Source organism: Gracilinanus agilis, chromosome 5 (assembly GCF_016433145.1).
Source record: "Gracilinanus agilis isolate LMUSP501 chromosome 5, AgileGrace, whole genome shotgun sequence".
Taxonomy (NCBI): Eukaryota; Metazoa; Chordata; class Mammalia; order Didelphimorphia; family Didelphidae; genus Gracilinanus; species Gracilinanus agilis.
The window spans coordinates 30,711,340-30,731,136 of record NC_058134.1 but is presented as its reverse complement, the minus strand read 5'-3'; the positions used below and the strand labels follow the sequence as shown (position 1 = coordinate 30,731,136).

Below are 19,797 nucleotides of genomic sequence, written 5' to 3'. Positions count from 1 at the left end.
GATGGACGCTGGTGATCACTTAGTGCTGGTGAACGCTTGAGCTTTCTTCCCACATGGCCACTGCGCCATTTTCAGAACATTCACACCCAAGGACTGGAGGACGGACTGTGATAGTCACGAGGACCCACATTCACCTGTGTAGACCAATGTGAAAAGACGAAAAAGCCAACAACAACCTTCCCCTCCCAACAACGACAACCCCCCCTCCCCAAGATACAGAGAAACACAAACGAGCGAGGCAATGGAATGGAATGACACCCCATAAGTAGCGCTGTCCGAATTGTGAGAACCAGCCAGTCCTTCTTAATCCTCGAACACTTCCAGGAACAGAGGGGGAAAGAGTTCTGTGGGGCACTCCACCTTCATGTGCAGGAAGCGGCTGGCGTGGCAGGCGCCAATCATCCGCAGGTCCGTCACCTTCATCAGCAGCTTTGGCCAAAAGTGTGCAACGTGGTGTTTGCGGTAGTTGATATAGTGTTCAAAGGCCAGCAGGAAACCCTCCTGACACTTCTCTATCCTCTCCACGCTGGCAAGCCCCGGGCGATCTGAGGAAAGGAGGAAAAAAAAAATCTGAATGGGAGCCTGAGAGAGGGGATGAAGGGGAGGACCTAGAGTGAGGAAGGTCAGAGGCTTAAACTTCCTTCTGAGAACTACTGGGTGGGGGCAAGTCCTCAGTTTCCTCCTATGTAAAATAGGGATAATATCTGTCATGCCTATTGCACGAGGTCTTAGGAAGCTTAAATATCCAAGCAAGGTCATTAATGCAAGGTTCTTTGCAACTAGAGAACACTAAAATATACGTATCGTTTATCTTGGAAAGGAGAACTCTGGAGACAGGGACTGGCGGTTTGGAGAGTAGGAAGGGGACTTTAGCTAATATTAGCCGGTTGTTCAGTCATATCTGACTCTTCATAGCCCTATTTGGGGTTTTCCTCTCAAAGATAATGGGGTAGTTTGTCATTTCCTTCTCCATCTCATTTGGCAGATGGAAAACCTGAGGCAAACGGGGTTAAGTGACTTGTCCAGGGTCACACAGCTAGTCTGAGTTCAGATTAGAATATAGGAAAATGAATTTTCCAGACTTCAAGCCTAGTGTTCTATCTACTGCACCATTGTCCCTCCGTAAACACTAAGGAAATTAAAAAAAAGATGGAAGAGAATGTCTGAGCAACTTATTACCTTTCATATACTTTAATGTGTCTCTCTGAGTGCAATGGTGAATGGAATCTAAACTCAGACATTTATCAGCTGTTTGATCCTGGGCAAACCACTAAACCTCTGCCTGCCTCAGTTTCCTCACATGTAAAATGGGGATTGGAATATCTGTATATCTAACTTCATAGAGTTGTTGTAAGGATCTTACTTTACAAGATATATATATAAAATACTTTGCATAAACCACTGTCTTAAATGGTGGCGGCAGTGGTGGTTATTTTCATTGCTTTTATGATTGGCAACATCATGCAGCAAATAGAGCCAGGAAGATCTGAGTTCAAGTCCTGCATCTGACACAGAGTGGTCCTGTGACCGTGAGAACTCTGCTAAACAAGAAAATGTAGATTCTGCTTCGGTCCTGTTTCTACATCTTCATCTAGCGTTCCTCAAGCCATGAAAGCAAAGGTCTAGATTTATGCCTCCATTGGCACCTTCCTCGGCTCCCATGGATTGAACCATCATTTCTATCCAGAAGAATCCCAACTCTACGCATTGGGCCTTAGTCAAGACTTCTGAATTCCGTTTGTTCGTGTCTAACTACATATTGAACATTGCAAACTGGATGGACCACCGGGTGCTCAAACTCCGCATACCCAAAGCCTCCCTTCTTCCAGACTTGCCTATTTCTGTCAAGGGAAGCACCAGCCTTCCAGATGCCTCCTCGCCTTCTCTCAGCTCACATCCCCAATCAGGTGCCAAATACTGTCATTTTTAATCCCCCCATATTGGCCTCATCCATCCCTTTCTCTCTACTCACACAGGCACTTCCCCGATTGCCTGAACTATTACAAGAGCTTCTAAATTGTACTGAAGTCTCCATCCATCTTCCTCATAGCTGCCAAAGTGACTTTACCAAAGCATAAGTAAATCTAAGCATGTCACTTCTCTCCTCAATAAACTCCAATGGCTCCCTATTGCTCCTAGGAAAGGAAGGGAGAAGGGAACGAGCACTTATTTATTAATTGACTTTGTATAAAACCATTACTTTCTATCTTATTAACAACCCTAAGATGGAAGGGCAAGGGCTAGCCAAACAGAGTTAAGTGACTTGTCCAGGGTCACACAGCTAAGAAGTATCTGAGGCCACATTTTAACCCAGATCTCCCTGACACCAGACCTAATGCTCTATCCACTGTGCCACCTTGCTGCCCCATTATAAGCATTTATTAAGTACCTACAATATGCCAGACACTGTGCTAACTGCTTTATAAATATTATCTCCTTTGATCTTCCCAAGAACTCTGAGAGGTATTTGCTATTATTATATTCATTTTTTTATAGGCAGAAAAAGGTTTGGCGACTTACTCAGAACCCTGAAGCTATTAAGTGTCTGTGGCCAGATTTGAATTCAGGTCTTCCTAGCAAATAAAGCCTCCTTTTGGCTTTTAAAGTCTCTCACGATGATGCTTTTATTCTGGCTTTCTTCTGTACTTCCTCCCTCCTCATAGCAGCATCTCTTAAAACTCTGTGTCTCCTTCAAAACTCACTGTTAAGACAGCAGCTAGGTGGCTCAGGGGATAGAGAGCCAGGCCTAGAGACGAGAGGTCCTGGGTTCAAATTTGACCTCAGATACTTCCTAGACTTGACCTTGGTCAAGTCACTTAACCCCCATTGCCTAGCCTTACTACTCTTCTGTCTTGGAACCAATATAGGGTATTGATTCTAAGGTGGAAGATAAGAGTTAAAAAATCTTACTGTTAAGTACTCCCCTCTTCTTGAAGCCTTTTCTGATTGGCCCAGCTCTTAGGGTCCTCCCCTAATATGGATTAAATTTGCACATGCCTATAATTAATCAATGAATAAGCATTTGTAAATCCCTTACTGGGTGCTAGGCACTGCCTAAACTCTTAGAATACAAAGACAAAAGTGAAACAGAATCTGCCTTCAATGGGGTTACATTCTCATTGTATATATTTATTGTCAATCAGTTGTTTCCAGTTGTGTCTGACTCTTCTTGACTCCATTTGGGGTTTTCTTGGCCGAAATACTGGAGTGGTTTGCCATTTCCTTCTCTGGGTCATTTTACAGATGAGAAAAACGGAGGCAAACAGGGTTAAGTGACTTGACCAGGGTCATAAAGCTACTAAGTGTCTGAGGGCAGGATTGGACTCATAAAGATGAGTCTCCTTGACTCTAAGCCCAATGCTCTATCCAGTATGGCACCACTGAATAGATACACAATGACCAGAAGTGACTTGTGGCAGAGAGCATGTTCCCCAGCAGCTGAGGGGATCAGGGAGGGTTTCAGGGAGTAGCAATAGGTGGTGCTTGAGCTGAATCTTGAAGGTACCTAGGAATGGTTATATGTTCATAAATGTCTCCTATGATAGAACAGAAGCTCTCTGAAGGCAGGGACTGTTTCATTTTTGTCTTGGTATTCCTAGTTCCCAGCACACTCCCTCGAATCTCATGGATGCTTAGTTTATTATTATTAACATTTCTTCTCTCTCTCTCTCTCTCTCTCTCTCTCTCTCTCTCTCTCTCTCTCTCTCTCTTTCTCTGTCTCTCTCTTTTATCTCTCTGTCTCTCTCTGTCTCTCTCTTTTATCTCTCTGTCTCTCTCTTAAAAACCCTTACCTTCTCTCTCAGAATTAATATTAAATATTGTTTCCAAGGCAGAAGAGTGGTAAAGGCTAGGCAGTTGGGGTTAAGTGACTTGCCCAAGGTCACACATCTGGGAAGTGTCTGAGGCCATATCTCTGGGCCTGGCTCTCTATACACAACCACTTAGCTGCCCCTTCTATCTTTTTCTCAAAGGAGTTCCGATAGACGGATTCTGGGACACATCGCTATCCTGCTATATTCTTTAGATTTTTCAATTTCATGGTCACAGATAATCGTGAAAATGACTTTTTCTTAAGGATGGAATAAAAGTATCCACATTCAGGGTGTGGATAATAATGGATGTGCCCATTGCCTGCTCTGAATAGTTTTCTCCTGCCCCCGAGTTTCCCTCTCTGGTCTTAGTTACACAACGATAGCCTTGACATGACACTATTTAGACCTTAATGCAGCATTTGGTTCAATCAACAAACCCTAAAGAATCAGAGCTGACATTTACAGAGGGCTTTCAGGTGTGCCAAATGCTTTATGCACGCACTCTTATTTGATCCTTACATCAGCCCTCTATTATTATCCTGGATAAGGAAACTGAGGCCAGGAGGGAGAGAGTATGGGGATACTGTGCAGCCATCGATGGTCACACAGTCATCAGTGAGCCTCTCCTGAAGCCCATCACTTTGTCCACTCTGCCACCTACTTGCCCTACTAAGGAGCTCACTACCTCCCAAGGTGACCCATTCTTTACGTTAGAGCAGCAGAGCTCGAGGATCTCATCTCTCCCAGATTCAGAATGAAGCCTAAACTTCCACGTGGGGTGAGCAGTGACTATATACTCTGGGAAACATTTTCATTTTTTTTTTCTGGGTAACTAATGAAGGTCATGTTTTTTCCCATAGTTCCCCTCCTCATCTCTGCCTCTCAGAAGCAGAGGCTTCCTTTAAAACTTGCCTTAAATTCTGCCTTTCCCTGATCCCTCTGGCTTCTAGATGACTTTTTGTCTACTCTGATGGGACTAGAACCCAGGCCACTGGGATCTTTCCATTGTGTTATGGTGCCACGAATGAGAATTCCAAGGGCGACTCCTTTAGTGCTCCCACTATAGTGTGAACCAAGGAGGCTTCACTGATTTTCTTCTATAGAATCACAATATGTTAGAGCTAGAAGAGTCCTTGGAAATCATCATGTCAAATCCATTAAGGAAAGGACTTGTCCAAGGTCACATACTTTGTTATACTAGATGTTCTCACAGGTTTGCAGGAGGGCGAGTGACAGGATAGATTTGGAGTTGGAAAGTCCTTTATGGTCATTTAATACAGTGCTGGCAAACTCAAATAGAAATGGATCCTTGTAGCTACATATTGACTTAGAAAACCATAAGCGAACATTATTATTCTCTATCATATTTGGGGCAGCTAGGTGGCACAGTAGACAGGGTACTGGGTGTCGAGTCAGAAAGACTCATCTTTCTGAGTTCAAATTGAGCCTCGGACACTGGTAGCTGTGTTACCTAGGGCAAGTATTTTAACCCTGTTTGCCTCGGTTTCTTCATCTATAAAATGAATTGGAGAAGGAAATGGCAAACCTTTTCAGTATCTTTACAAAGAAAACCCCAAATGGGATCACAAAGAGTTGGATACGACTGAAAAAGGTCTGAAAAACCATCCCATTTTATTTATTTTGTTCAACATTTCCAAATTATGCTTTAATCTGGTTTGGGCTGCACTTGGGAAGCCTCAAGTTGGACCCTTCTAATGTAGTCCGATTCTCTCATTTGTAAAATGGGGGAAACGAGTCCTAGAAAAGCCTACAGTCACACAAAGAGGGAGTAGGAGAACCTTAGGTCCTCTGCTTCAAAATCCAGTGGCACCCTGTGCCTTCAGAATAAGCATTTTTTAAAGCCTTCCCTTCTGCCTCAGAACCAATACTGGGTACTGGTTCCAAGGCAAAAGAGCAGTAAGGGCGAGGCAAAAGTGACTTGCCCAGGGTCACACAGCTAGGAAGTGTCTGAGGCCACTTTTGAACCCAGGACCTCCCTTCTCCAAGCCTGGCTGTCCATCCACTGAGCTGCTCCCAAATGAGCATTTTAAACTGTGTCACAAACAAGTGCCACGTCAGGAATAGAATCTGGGGTTCCCGACTTTCTTTGGAGATCCTGAATCTAAAACAGCGGGTGGAATGGAGTGTCCAGTCACTCTTGCCCAGGTGCTATCTACTAGCAAAACAGAAGCAAGTAGGCTTGGACGGTCTTCACAAACCGTCCCTGCTGGGGCGCCACGACGCTGGGTCTCCAGGGGTGCCGGAGGACCGCGGCGCGGATGTGGGAGAAAGGAGCCGCGTGGCTGGTGTCGGGGGAATGTGAACGCTGGAGAGCGACATCTCCATTTCCATGGGAAGGGTGAGCGCTCTGCGGGGGACGGGGAGCTCAGCTCAGCATCCTCACCTGAAGACATGAGCAGGACCGCTTGAAGAAGGGCCACTTCAGTGTCATCCAGGTTGAAAGAAGACAGTGACATGCCCAGGTCAAAGATGGCGTCAGACACCACCCCAAGGCCTCCGTTTTTCAGCTGGCCCCTCGTCACGGCCATCTCCCCATTTAAGGTTAAAGTCTCACTCTCTGGGTCATAGCGCACGGCCGCTCGGAGGGACATGATCTCCATACAGCAGCCTTTCAGCAGGATTATCTGATCTTCGCATGGCAGCTGGGAAGAAGCAGCCAGGATCAGTAAAGGAGAGGTCAAGAACCCAACCAGGAGCTAACTCAAGGATGCTAATGGAGGCGGGGGTCAGCTGTCCAGGCCCCTTCTTTTACAGATTAGGAAACTGAGGCCGGGGAGGTTCACTGATTGCTCAAGGTCATAGGACATGAGCTCAGAGCCCGCGACTCTAAATCTGGGACTCTAAATCATAGGACATGAACCTGGAGCCTGTGACTCCAAATCTAGGCACTGAATGACATCCCCCAGCCATAGGGTATGCAGACTTAAGAAGGGACAATTTTAGCAAGTAAAACCTTGGGTGTAGCTATAGTAGAAACTCTTATTTTAGCGGTTTGGAAAATGAGGCTAATGGAATACTTTGGAAAAAACCCTTACCTTTGGTCTTGGAATCAACACTAAGTATTGGTTCTAAGGCAGAAGGGCAGAAAGGACTAGGCAACTGGGGCTGTGGCTTGCCCAGGGTCACACAGCTAGGAAGTGTCTGAGGCCAAATTTGAACCCAGGACCTCCCCTCTCCAAACCTGGCTCTCTATCCACTGAGCCACCTAGCTGTTCTGGAATACTTATTTAGAATCAATAATTGCACTCCTAATGAATGCTTCTGAAGCTCCACTGATACTTGGTTTAAGAGCCACAAAAACAATCTTACTAGATATCTTTCCCTTTAAAAGCAGCTTTTAGGTAGGGCCGTGGTGCAGTATATCCTAGAACCTGGGCAGGTCATTGTTACAGTCATTTGCTAAAAATGTTTTCTTTGCCGGAAGACAGCAAGAAAAGTACTGGAGGGATTAACTTGATGCTACTCTCTGGGACTCTTCCTCTCTCCTCACGAACAGGCTGTCTGAATATATAGAGAACTTTGGCAAATTTATAAAAATAAGGATCAACCCCCAGGTAATAAATGGGCAATAGATATGAGCAGACAATTTTCAGATGAAGAAATCAAAGCTATATATAGATAAATGAAAAAAATGCTCTAAATCACTACTGATTAGAGAAATGCAAACCAGAATAACTTGGAGATATTATCTCACTCCCATCAGATTAGCTAAAATGAAAAAAAAAAAGGGAAAAATGACAAATGGTGGAGGGGATATGGAAAAATGGAGACACCAATACATGGTTGGTGGAGTTGAGAACCCATCCAACCAGAACAATTTGGAATTATATCCAGAGTTAAATGTATACCCTTAGTTTCCCAATGAGATCACAGAAAAAGGAAAAGGACCTAGAACTGTCCCAGAACATTTCTGGTATCTCTCTTTGGTCTGGCAAAGAACTGGAAATTGAGGGGATGATTATCCATTGGGGTACGGCTAACCGAATTGTGGTATGTGATTGGAATACTATGGAGACATGATGGAATACTACTGTGCCATAAGAAACGATGAGCAGGCTAATTAAAAAAAAACTTGGCAAGAACTACATGGGATATTGAACAGAGAAATGAGCAGAACCAAGAGAACATCATATACAGCTACAGATTTAATACTTGAAGAATAACTTAGGAAAGTCGCCTCTAGAGAACAATTGAAAAACAGAAACATGAAAGACATAATCTGTATCGACGTATCTGTTTGCCAGATGACGCCTTCTACGAGGCAGGGAGGGGCTGAGATACTTGTAAATAAATTCTAATAATAATAAAATTAAAAAATAATAAAATAATATATTTAATATAATAAATATATATAATAAAAGACAATTAATATAATAAAATAATATAATAAAATAAAAACAATAAAAATAATATAAAATAAAAATAAAAGTATTTATGAAAATAAAATAATAAAAATAAAATACCACATAATAATATACAATTATATAATATTTAATTATATATGTGATATATAATTATATAGAAATAATAAATGTATATAATATAATAAAAATAATAAAATAATAAAAGGTTGATTGGCATAGATTATATGCTGTGAACCAGGGGACATCTAACACAGGGACCTCTCAAAGCTGCTTCAAAAAGTATATCTATAAATCTATATATCTATATATATCTGTATATCTGGCAAGCTTCCGCAGATGATTTTTGGCAGCTCGGTGGCAAATGATTGTCCAGTGGATAATTGTATGTCTCTGCATCAGCAGTGAAAGGGAATTGACGGGGGTCTCCAGCAGCCTCTGGAGTGATGCTCCCTGGAGGCCAGGGTTACCCAAAGCCACTTGGGCTCATCCAGTGTGCTACAGGATCACCTCAGAAGCCATTTCTTGGCCCCTTTCCTCTTCTTCTAAAGAGAGGAAGCAAAAGACAAAAAGTGGAGAGCCCAGGAAAAAGTGGGGGGCCCCCCTCTGAAAGGCCCATGTCTTTCCCACTCTGTGGTTCCATCTTTCTCTAAAATGAAATCAAACGAAGAACGTTTTTTGTCTCGACAACGTTGTCGTCGTATCAACTTGTTTTCCTGGTTCTTGACTCTGTGTTTGTATAATTCTTCTCAGCCAGCTCTCGCCATTTTCTTATGGTATGTCGGTATTCTACTGAACATAACTTCTCCAGCCATTCCCCAATGGGTGGGTCCCCCCTCTGTGGCCAGTTCTTTGCCACGGGAGTGATGGCCTCAAAGCACAAAATGAGACAGTTTTTTTTGGATTTGGCCAATTGTCGCTGAGCCCTAAAAGATTTCCTCCCTGTGGGTCAGGGACTGGGCACACTGGGAAGCTTGCTAGACATAAAGAGTAAAGAGAATGCCAGGGGAGTTGAAAATGACACACTGACCGAGAGTGTCTTCTGCACCCTGAAAAAGGTTCTGCATTTAGATTGTGGTTCTGTGAGCTAGCGGCAACCTGGATGTATTGGGTCATGAGGTAGCTAGCTGGCAAAATGAGTACAACCTTGGGCAATGAATGAGAAAGATTTGAGATACTTATTGGTTTGAGACCCTGGGCAAGTCATTGATCTCTCCTCCCAGTTTCCTCATCTGTAAAATGGGTATGATAATAGCATCTCGCTCATGGGGATCAGATAAGATTATATGTAGGTCTATAAAGTGTTTCGATATTAATGTTAGTTATAATTATGAGGTAGGCATAGATGACACCGGAGTTTGGCCCTAAGGCTGCATACCCATTGCTATCCATAATCCAAGAGTCTTTCTTAAGACCCTGGTATTGTGGAAATCATCCTGAATTTAGATCAGAAGACCCGAGTTCAAATCCCCATTCTGGCATTTTTTAGCTGTGGTTGACCTTGGACAAGTCGTGTCATCTCTTGGTGCCTTGTTTTCTTATCTTTAAAAAGAAGATGACTGTTCAGGTCTTCCAGCTACGAAGACAACTTTCCTATGTCTCCTCATTAGGAGATGGGACCCTAAAGGTGGCCTGGGAGGGGGCTGCCCAGGGAGGGGAGAATGATCCCAAGAGGTTTCTGAGTTTAGTCTTCCCTTGACTCTCGGGTCTAAGACATAAATGGCTGGTGGAGGAGAAGCCTTCCACTTTATTCTGTGGCTGGTCTCCAAAGCACTTACTTCCCTCCTCCACCTTGCTGATAGCCTAGAGAGGCGAACTCACCCCAGCGCTCCTCTCCATTTAATTTGCTTCTGTGCCCCCTGCCAGAAGTGAAGGACTAACTAATTGGTACCTGCCAGGAACCAATCCCCCAAGAGAAAAACAAACAAAACCCGAAGCTCTAAACACAGCCCCTCGCATGGCTTCAAAGGCAGCAGGAAGGATGGCGACTAGACCTTGGAAAGGATGACTGGTGTGCTGGATGAAAACCAGATGAAGTCTTTTCTAAAAGGTAGACGGTTATCTTTAGGGGATGGCTTAAATCTGATGGGGAGAAGGGGATGGATTAGTTATGTCTCTGGCACCCTTTTAGTCTTGATTTTAGAAGAACCCGCATTTCTCCATTTCTCCCAGGATGTACAAATCGTACCGAGATGGGAAATGAGAAACTTTAATGAGGATATTTCCTTTTTGTCCCCACGAGTGCTTTCGAAAGATTAAATTCTTCCTAATTAAGAGGAGATTTAAAAAATAGTAGGAAATCTATAGAATCATTCAGCTGAACGGGAACCTGGGAAAATACCAAATCCATGACAATAAACTCCAAACAAACTGATTCTCTTACCTCACAAAACATAGGCAACTTTTTGGCAAAATCCACCACTCTCGTAATTGCTGGTGTGATGATTTTTGTAAACTGGCTGAAGGCTTCCAAGTCCACTTTTCCACCTTCTGGGGCATTGACGATCGGCGCTTGTCCAATATCTTCGGGCTGAGGATATTAAATCATTGACATTTAAACAGAAAAGGGGCAGCATCCTCCCATCAAGCCAGCTTTCACAGGGAAGGAGGAGATCCGGATTTTGTACAAAATATGGACCTTCCGTGAAAAATATAAAAGAAACGACTTCTTTTCTCTGTCTCGGTCAGAGATACGAGTCGAAGTCATCGTAGGAGCAGGACCCTAAGAGGTCGGATAGAAAAACAGGGAGCCCGAGGGTAGATCTGGGAGAGTTTTTAATGTCTGTGAGGAGGAAGCAGGGAAAGAAAGTGGAAAGGAATTATGCACAAAAGCTGTTGGAAGTGGGAAAGATTGGGTTTTCCCTGATCTCGGCACAGCTCGAGTTAATCTGAACAAATATTTCCTGAGCTCCTACTGTGTGAGGCACAAGAGCAGACACTCTCTTGGCGGGGAGAGAAGAGAAAGGATGCTGCTGGATGGAATGTTCTGCTCATCCCGGCGAGGGATAAAGCATCCTCCGATTCATTGTCGTGATGGATAACGTTCATGGTAAAACGGGGGCGAAAAAGGAGTCAGTGGCGACACGGGTCTGGGGCGGATGTTTATCTGGGGTGACTCAGGTGTTTCCCAGGTGTTCTGGGATGGGATTTCTCTTACAGACCTTGAACGATGGCCCGGAGCAAGAGGTATGATGGATGGCTTTCTGCTTCTCCAGCTATAGAGAGAGGCTGCTTCTGTTCTAGCTCTTGGGGCTGGGAGCTGCTAAGCTCTGCCCTTCTGGGGAATGGCAGATTCTGCTCCAGACCTGGGCCTTGGAGCACAACTCTGGGCCTCCTAAGAAGCTTGAATTGAGCAAAAAAAAAAAAAAAACAAAAAAACTCTGGGTCTGCTGTATCAAATCAAATCACTGTGGACATTCACTTCCTTTTCAGTTGTGTCTGACCGGGGTCTTCTGGCAAAGATACTATTGTGGTTTGCCATTTTCTGTTCCAGCTTGTTTTCCAGAAGAGGAAACCAAGGGAAAGAAGGTGAAATGACTTGCCCAGGGTCACAAAGCTAGGAAGTGTCTGAGGCTGGACTTGAACTCAAGAAGATGAGTCTTCTTGATTTTAGGACTGGCACTTTACTTACTGTGCCATCTAGATAATTTTTTGTAGACAATTTATTAAACACCCATTTTTGCCATGAGTTTTCTCCACTGAATGGTTCCCTGTTGTTGACGGAGTCAAATCTACTGGGTTTAGTGCGGCATTCAAAGCCTTTTGTCAGGTGGTCTCACAAATTTTGGTCTCTATTCAGGTCAATCATCTACCCATCTTCCAGATAAGGCATGATCTGGCTTTCTCTATGTACTATTCCTTCTTTCTAGGATATCCTCTCTTCCCTTCCACCAATCCAAATTCCATGCTTTCTTCTAATTCTGCTCAAAACTAACTATTTCCATGAAATTTCCCTTTTCTTCTTATTTCTGCAAAAAATGATAACAAAGGGATAGCTGGGTGGCTCTGTAGATGGAGAGACAGGCCTAGAGATGGAAAGTCCTGGGTTCGAATCTGACCTCAGACACTTCCCCGCTGTGTGACCCTGGGCAAGTCACTTAACCTCCATTGTCTAGCCCTTACTACTTTTCCACCTAGGAGCCAATACACAGTATTGATTCCAAGATGGAAGGTGAGGGTTTAAAAAAAATGATAACAAAAGTAGAGACCTTATCATGTTGGGAGGGGGAAAGAGGGACTGACATAGGGAGGGATCAGGGAAGGCTTCCAGGGGGAGGTGGTATTTGGGTTGGGCTTTAACTAAAGGGTAGGTCTCTGCCTGGGAGACAAGGTGGGCACCCTTCTCGCCCAGGCTAAAAGCTTCAGGTCCTTGCAGGGAGCCACTAGTGTTCCCCACGAGCTGCCCCCTCCCCCTGTTGCCTGAGTCAAGAAAGCAAAACCGGTTCACTGAGTTATTTACTCCTAAGATTTTTTCCTGTAGCGATTTCCCACCCCTCCCCAAGCCATATTTGAGAAAGAAAAAAAAAGGCAAAGATGATTTTCTTTTTCTATTTCCACCCCCCTCCCCACCCTGGCAGGCTGCCTCTATCCACAGTAGCGGAACTAACCCTCCGAGGGTGTGGCAAGACTAGTGGTTACAGCCTCAAGGGAGAATTTTTAGCAGATTATATAACCCATTCTGGCACGTCTGCCCATTTGTATTATCTGGCAGGTCCTGCTGTGAACTTTCTTGTTTTTAGACCCAAAAGGCAGGTTTCTGCTCCCCAAAATCCATAAAAACAACAATGAGGCATTTTTTGGGGGGTGACGCAGCAACTGAAACAGAAAAATGCTCCTCTGCTGGCTTTCCTGATACAGCCTGAATTTATGGAAATAATAATCTCAAGTGCGTTGCTTGTGCCTTTCCTTCCATCGGCCACCCTCTGCCTTTTGCTGCTCTTGACCAGGATTTTCCTTTTCCCTTTTTCTTTAATTTTGTTGTCTAGTCCTTTTCAGTTGTGCCCGACTCTTCATGACCCCATTTTGAGGTTTTCTTGTCAGATATTGGAGGCGTTTGCATTTCCTCATCCAGTTCATTTTATGGCTGAGGAAACTGAGGCAAATGCTATTAAATGACTCGCTGAGGGTCACACAGCTCAGAAATATCTGAGGCCGGATCTATGAATCGTGCTGACTCCAAGCCTGATGCTCTGTCCACTGCACCACTACCTACCCTGTTTTCTTTAACACTGACTCATTTCTCCAGTACTTTTTATAGTTAATAAAATGTGTTTCCAGATAAGGCCAATTATTCCCATTTTACAGATAGAGAAACTGAAGTTCAGAGAGGTAAGGGACTTGGCCAATATCACATAACTCATTAATGTCAATAATCAACAAGCATTTATTCAGCGTTAACTATGTGTCAGACACTATGCTAAGCACTCAGGATGCAAAGAAAAAAGCAAGAAGGACCTTATATTCTAAAGGGAGAGTCATGTCAGGGCCAAGGTTTGGATGGAGGCTTCCCAACTGAGGGAAGTTTCCTATAGAGCCCATTGCTTGTAGGAATGGTTGGGGAAAATCTTAAAATCAAGTTGTTTCTGATTTGAGAACTCAGAGCAGTTCAGTGGGTATAATCCTATGTTTATGTCCTTTGAAATTCAGAATAGTCAGAGGATTCTTAGTATTTCTGGATGCAAGCTAAGTGGGGTGGGGGGTGGGGAGGAGAGAGAGACAGACAGACAGACAGAAAGAGGCAGACAGAGGGAGAGAGACAGACAGAGTTAGACAGAGAGAAAGAGGCAGACAGAGGGAGACACACACACACACACACACAAAGACACAGACACAGAAAAAGATTGAGAAAGAGAAGAAGAGAGAGGGAGAGACAGAGACAGAGACAGACAGAATCAGAGACAGACAGAGAGAGAGAGAGGGAGAGAGACAGACAGACAGACAGAAGGAAAGAGACAGACACAGAGATAGAAAGACAGAGACAGACAGAGAGAGAAAGAGAGAAGGAGACAGAGACAAGGAGAGAGAGAGAAAGAGAGAGACAGAGACAGAAAGGCAGAGAGACACAGAGAGAGAAAGAGAGAGAGAGAAAGAAAGGGAGAGATACAGAGATAAGGAGAGAGAGAGAGAAAGAGAGAGACAGAGACAGAGACAGACAGAAACAGAAACAGACAGAGAGAGAGGGAGAGAGAGAGAGAGACAGACAGACAGAGGGAAAGAGACAGACACAGAGACAGAAAGACAGAGACAGACAGAAAGAGAGAGGGAGAGAGACAGAGACAAGGAAAAAGAGAAAGAGAGAAAAAGAGAGAGAGACAGAGACAAAAAGGCAGAGAGACAGAGAGAGAGAAAGGGAGAGATTCAGAGATAAGGAGAGAGAGAGAGACAGAGACAGCAAGAGAGAGAGAGAGACAGGGAGAGAAAGAGACAGACAGACAGAGACCTTGAGAGAGACAAAGACAGAGACAGAGAGAGAAGGTGTGTGTTAGGGTGGAAGGAGAGAGTTTGTGGTCTAGGCTGAGTGCCTGTCACTGTTCACACTGCTGGAGAAATATGACCCCACATCTACCCTCCTATCCTACCTGGTTTTTGAAAAAGGAGAAAATTTTACAATTTTAGGTACAATAAAACCCTAAAAAAACCCCAAATAAGTGAGGAGCAAAGGCTCATGTCTCACACCCTCACAGAGCACAGAAAATCAAACACTGAAAACGAGGGCCACTCAGAGTCCATATCATTTCTAAACCAAGGGCGCACCATTAACATATTTTGTAAAATTAAAAATGAAGAAAACCCTGAAAGGGCCCCCTTGGGACGTAGATGGTCTTGGAAATGGAAAATGTTCAACCTTGAAGAAGCTTCTAATTAGGCATGAGCTGAAAGTCTGGAGGGGAGGTGCTGCCCAGGGGATCCAGCCTGCCCTGTGACTGACCCAGAAGGAAAATAAAGGTAGGTGCTTAGATATTTGGAGCAAGTTAAACACAAAAAAGCTGTCTCGTGCAGTCATTATTTTTGCAAAATTTGCATGGAGATAGAGGTTGGAGGACTGGACTGGAAGTTGGTAAGACCTATCCAGATACACGCTGTCCGTATATGTAGGAATGCTATCTGTATACATGCTTGCTTATACATGGGTAGAAAGTCATTCACACATGCACAAATGACACGGGTTTATGAGTACACACACATGTGCACAACACAAGTGGGTATGTAATTCACATATATGCAAAAATGTGTATAGATGACAAGCACACAGACACGTGCGTAACCCAAGTATGTGAACACAAGATGTATACTGATGATATATGTGTATATAGTTATGCATTTATATTCTGAGAATTTGTTTTTTATATACTGTTAATGTCTATATAGCATTCATCTAGGTATGAATGAGATGCATATATATGTACATATATATATAGGAATGATATGTTATGCACATATATGTATAAAGAAACAGCATGCTGGGGTGGATAAAGGGTTGGCCTTGAAGGCAGCAAGATCTGGGTTCAAATTCCGCCTCTGACTATGTCTCTGTCAGGTCACTGCCTGCCTCTGAGACTTAAGCTACCCCCTCAGACTTGAGAAGAGAAATAACCCACCGGGACCCTCTCTAGCTGCTCTGTGTCTGCGGCAGGATTTGAAGACGGTATTTCTTGATTTCAGGTCCAGCCCTCTGGCCACTGGACCTTGCTGCCTCACTCACAAGTGTGTGTCTAAGCCGGGATGTGGCGAGAGCTCCTTCCTAACTCTGTGCTTTGGGGCTCATGGCGAGCTGGGATGAGTGAAGCTCTCTTGGAAGGAGCTCCTTGGGCAGGAGCACGTGGAGGCGATCGATTGTCCTTCTGATGATTATCGGTGTTGGGGCTTCCTGATCTGATCATGTGGCCGTCATGGTCAGAGTCAGGAAGACCTCGGCCTCAGCCTTGCCTTTGACGCTTCCCAGATGTAAAACCAAAAGCAAGACCTTCCAGACCTCCGAGGATCCTGGCTAACTCTGTCCTGACGGGGCACAAAGGAGGTGCAGATCTGCATTGGTAAAAGGAGTTTCCATGCTGGGAGATCCCTCCAGGGAAGAAGGCAACCTGGTGTGGTGGACAGAGTGCCAGACCTGGTGCCAGGAAGTCTGGATTGAAATCCTGTTTTTCTGAAAGTTACTACCAGTGTTACTATGGCAAGGCAGTTCATCTTGCTGAGCCTCAGTTTCTTTATTTGTAAAAATAGTAGATGGCCATTAAATTCCCTTCTAACTCTAAATCTATGTATGATATTGCCATAGAGAGAAATCCAGGTCTGAAATAGCTATTATACATGTCATACACGTGTGCATCCATGTTCTATGTATGTATTGCTTGTATATTGTGATATGTGTATCACCCAGCATTATTTGTGACTAATCATTTTGGCGGACATACTAAGCAACAAACACACTTTCGCTGACCATGTGGATGAATCTCTGTCCTAAAGGAGATCATCTCCAAAGTTCCCAGCTTCTATTTAGCCAATGAGTGTTTCTGGAACTCTCCAAGGTTCCACAATGCCCTGGCAGACATTTAGTAGTTGACTGTCCTGGGGGTGCGGGGAAGGGAATGAATTTACATCCCAAGAGTAATCCTTCAGCCTGACTCAGCTAGGCACGGACCCATGTGCAGTCCATGAATATGCAGGCTCCCTGAGCCCCGGGGCTTAACTGTACCCAGCTGGCGTTCTGGGGTTCTTTCTGAGGCGGCGGCGGCGGATACACGGTATTCAGCCTTTCTCTGAGGGAGGTGATCGAAGGGCTCCCGAAGGCTCCCTGAGTCCATGCCACAAGGGAGGATGGGGCAGAGGGGAGTCAGGTTAGAGGAGAGAGAGGCCTGAGGATATTTCTGCCCCTGCACCCTTCCCACTGGAGGCTGCTAGGAGCAGAGCAGCATTCCAAAGGTGGAAGGGACCTTAGGACCATCCAGTCAAATCTCTCCTTTTACAGATGAGGAAATCAAGGCTCAGAGGTCAAAATAACTGGCCATGGTCCATGTGGCTAGTAAGTGGTAAGCCTGGAAGGCTCCTAGGCTAGGAGGCTCATTCTCCTACTCTCTAACCAGCCTCAGCTCGAGAGTCACGTAGAAACCACTTCCTCCCTTTTCTGCTCCACCAAGGTAGACATTAAAAATGATACTTGTTCTAAAATTGGCTTTACTCTAGCTTAGAATACATCCTGAAGCCTCTGCGTAATCTGGCAGACTGCCTGGCAAGCTCTGAGGAGACACAGGAACCTGACTGCAAAGGCTGCTGGGTTTCGGTGACTTCTTCGGTCATGGCTGATTATCGCCCCAATAAGAACAGATAAAGAGAAACTTTGAGGCTAAAGACAATTGCTGGGATGATCTATATACCACTGGCCAGTCAAGAGGCAGCGAGCTAGCTTGGTGGCACTTTGGAGAGAATGCTGGGCCTGGAGTCAGGAAGATCCTTACTAGTTATGTGACCATGGGCAAGCCACTGAGAACCTTTCTCTACCTCAGTTTCCTCAACTGTAAAAAAACCTGTAAAATAAAAATAACAACAACAACAACAACAACAATATACTATGACTACTACTACAAATAGCAACTACCTCCTGGAATTGTCTTAAGGATCAAACAAGATACTATTTATAAAGTGCTTAGTTTAGTATCTGGGACACAATAAGTGCTATACATGTGCCAGCTATCGCTATCATCCTCCTCCTCCTCCTCATCGTCCTCCTCATCGTCCTCGTCATCCTCTTCCTTCTCCTTCTCATCATCATCATCATCCTCATCCTCATCATTGTCATCATCATTATCATCACTGTGGTATCTAATGTGTGAATAATATGGGCTAAAGGCAAGCCATAATGCCTGCCAGGGAAGAGATTTTGCTTTGTCACAGTAATGATACGAGCTGCTCCTTGGAGGCAGAAAAAAAGGGTTCTGGAGATGCCAACCTGAGTCTCATTAACATATCGATGGCAGCCTTGTCAAAGGCTCCTCCTCTCAAACTTGAGAATAAAGAAAATCCAACCACAAAATTCGATGAAATAATTGCCCTCCGCCCCACAGCCTCCTCAGGAACCGCCCTCAGGAAGCGAGCTTTCCATTCAGACAGTCCATTTTAAGAGGGATGTCGTGCCCCAGCCTCACTGGGGGGAGCAGAAAGGGAAGCCTCTCAACTGGAGAAGTTTAGCCTAGAGAAACTTGATGAGAAGAGGCACCAAATAGCTGAATTTGGGTAGATGAAGACTGTATGTGTGTATGTGTGTGTGTGTGTGTGTGTGTGTGTGTGTAAAGACACATGTATGTCCTTCGTACAGTCAAATTCATATATTCAAATATATACTTGAGGATATATGAACTCAGTTGTAGATATAAATGTATATATGAATACATGAGTATATGTGCATATACACATACATAAACACTCATCTATGTCTATCCATTTATCTATTTTCCTGTCTATCTATCTATCTGTCTGTCTACCTTTCTGTCTATCCATCTGTCTGACTATCTGTCTGTCTGTCTGTCTGTCTGTATCTATCTATCTCTCTATCTATCTATATCTCTATCTTTCTATCTATTTATCTATCTATCATCTCTCTCTGTCTATCTATCTGTCTGTCTCTCTGTCTGACTATCTATCTATCTATCTATCTATCTATCTATCTATCTATCTATCTATCTATCTATCTATCATCTCTCTGTCTATCTGTCTGTCTATCTATCTGTCTGTTTCTCTCTGTCTATCTATCTATCTGTCTCTCTGTCTCTCTCTATCTATCTATATTTCTATCCATCCATCCAACTATCCAACTATCCAACTATCTCTCCCCCTCCCACTCTTCCTCCATCTCTCTCTCTCTCTGTCTCTCTCTTTCTCTCTGTCTCTGTCTCTGTGTCTCTCTCTGTCTCTGTCTCTCTCTGTCTCTCTCTCTCTCTCTCTCTCTGTCTCTCTTTCTCTCTCTCTCCTTCCCTCTCGTTCTCTTTCTGAATTAATTAGATTTCCCCTCCTGCTTATCTCTAGAGTACTGAGTGGGGCATAGTGGGTAGAAATTACATAGAGTTAAATTTAGGCTTGACTCCAAGGAACACAAATGCTTGGAGGCAGACAGTAGTGGAATGGGCTGCCTTGGGCTGGGTTTCCCTCTCTGGGGCCTTCAGATAAAGCCTCTGATCACCAGTCCTGCAGTCTGCCACAGAGCGACCTCTCGGGCAGTTCTCTCTGGGGTACGTGGCCTCTGGAGGCCTTTCCCAGCTAGCACGTTCTCTAACGGGGCTGTAAAACCTTCTCTAGAGAGGGGAAGAATGGCCTGGGCTTGCAGGGTCTTCTGGCTATTAGAGTTTTCCCACCTGCCTTCAGAGGCAAGGAAATGGTGGGTTGTTTGGGATTGGGGCAGGAGAAGCCTGGGAAGAGGAAGAGTGATAGCGTCGAGGCCAGGCCATTCCTCGTCCCTCTAGAGGAGGCGTTTCATGCTCCACGAGGCCAGGAGCGAGGACTGGCCCTGCCGTGCCGCCCTCCAACACTCTGCCATTCACGTTTCCAGGGAAGGCTCTTCCAGCCATCCCAGATTCCACCTGAGTGGGGGACGTTGCAAGGAGGAAACCTCTCTC

At 44.5% G+C, this 19,797-nt stretch overlaps 1 protein-coding gene across 1 annotated transcript in view; it reads right to left on the bottom strand.

Moving 5' to 3' along the window:
- Positions 1-295: 295 nt before the first annotated feature.
- The window catches only part of THRB (thyroid hormone receptor beta), a 45,898-nt gene continuing 26,396 nt past the window's right edge, over positions 296-19,797 (bottom strand). The window contains exons 5-7 of the mRNA XM_044677519.1: positions 10,578-10,724; positions 6,217-6,475; positions 296-545 (exon numbers count right to left, since the gene is read on the bottom strand). Of these exons, the coding sequence (XP_044533454.1) occupies positions 304-545; positions 6,217-6,475; positions 10,578-10,724 (648 nt within the window). The 3' untranslated portion in view covers positions 296-303. The remainder of the gene's footprint in view (positions 546-6,216; positions 6,476-10,577; positions 10,725-19,797) is intronic.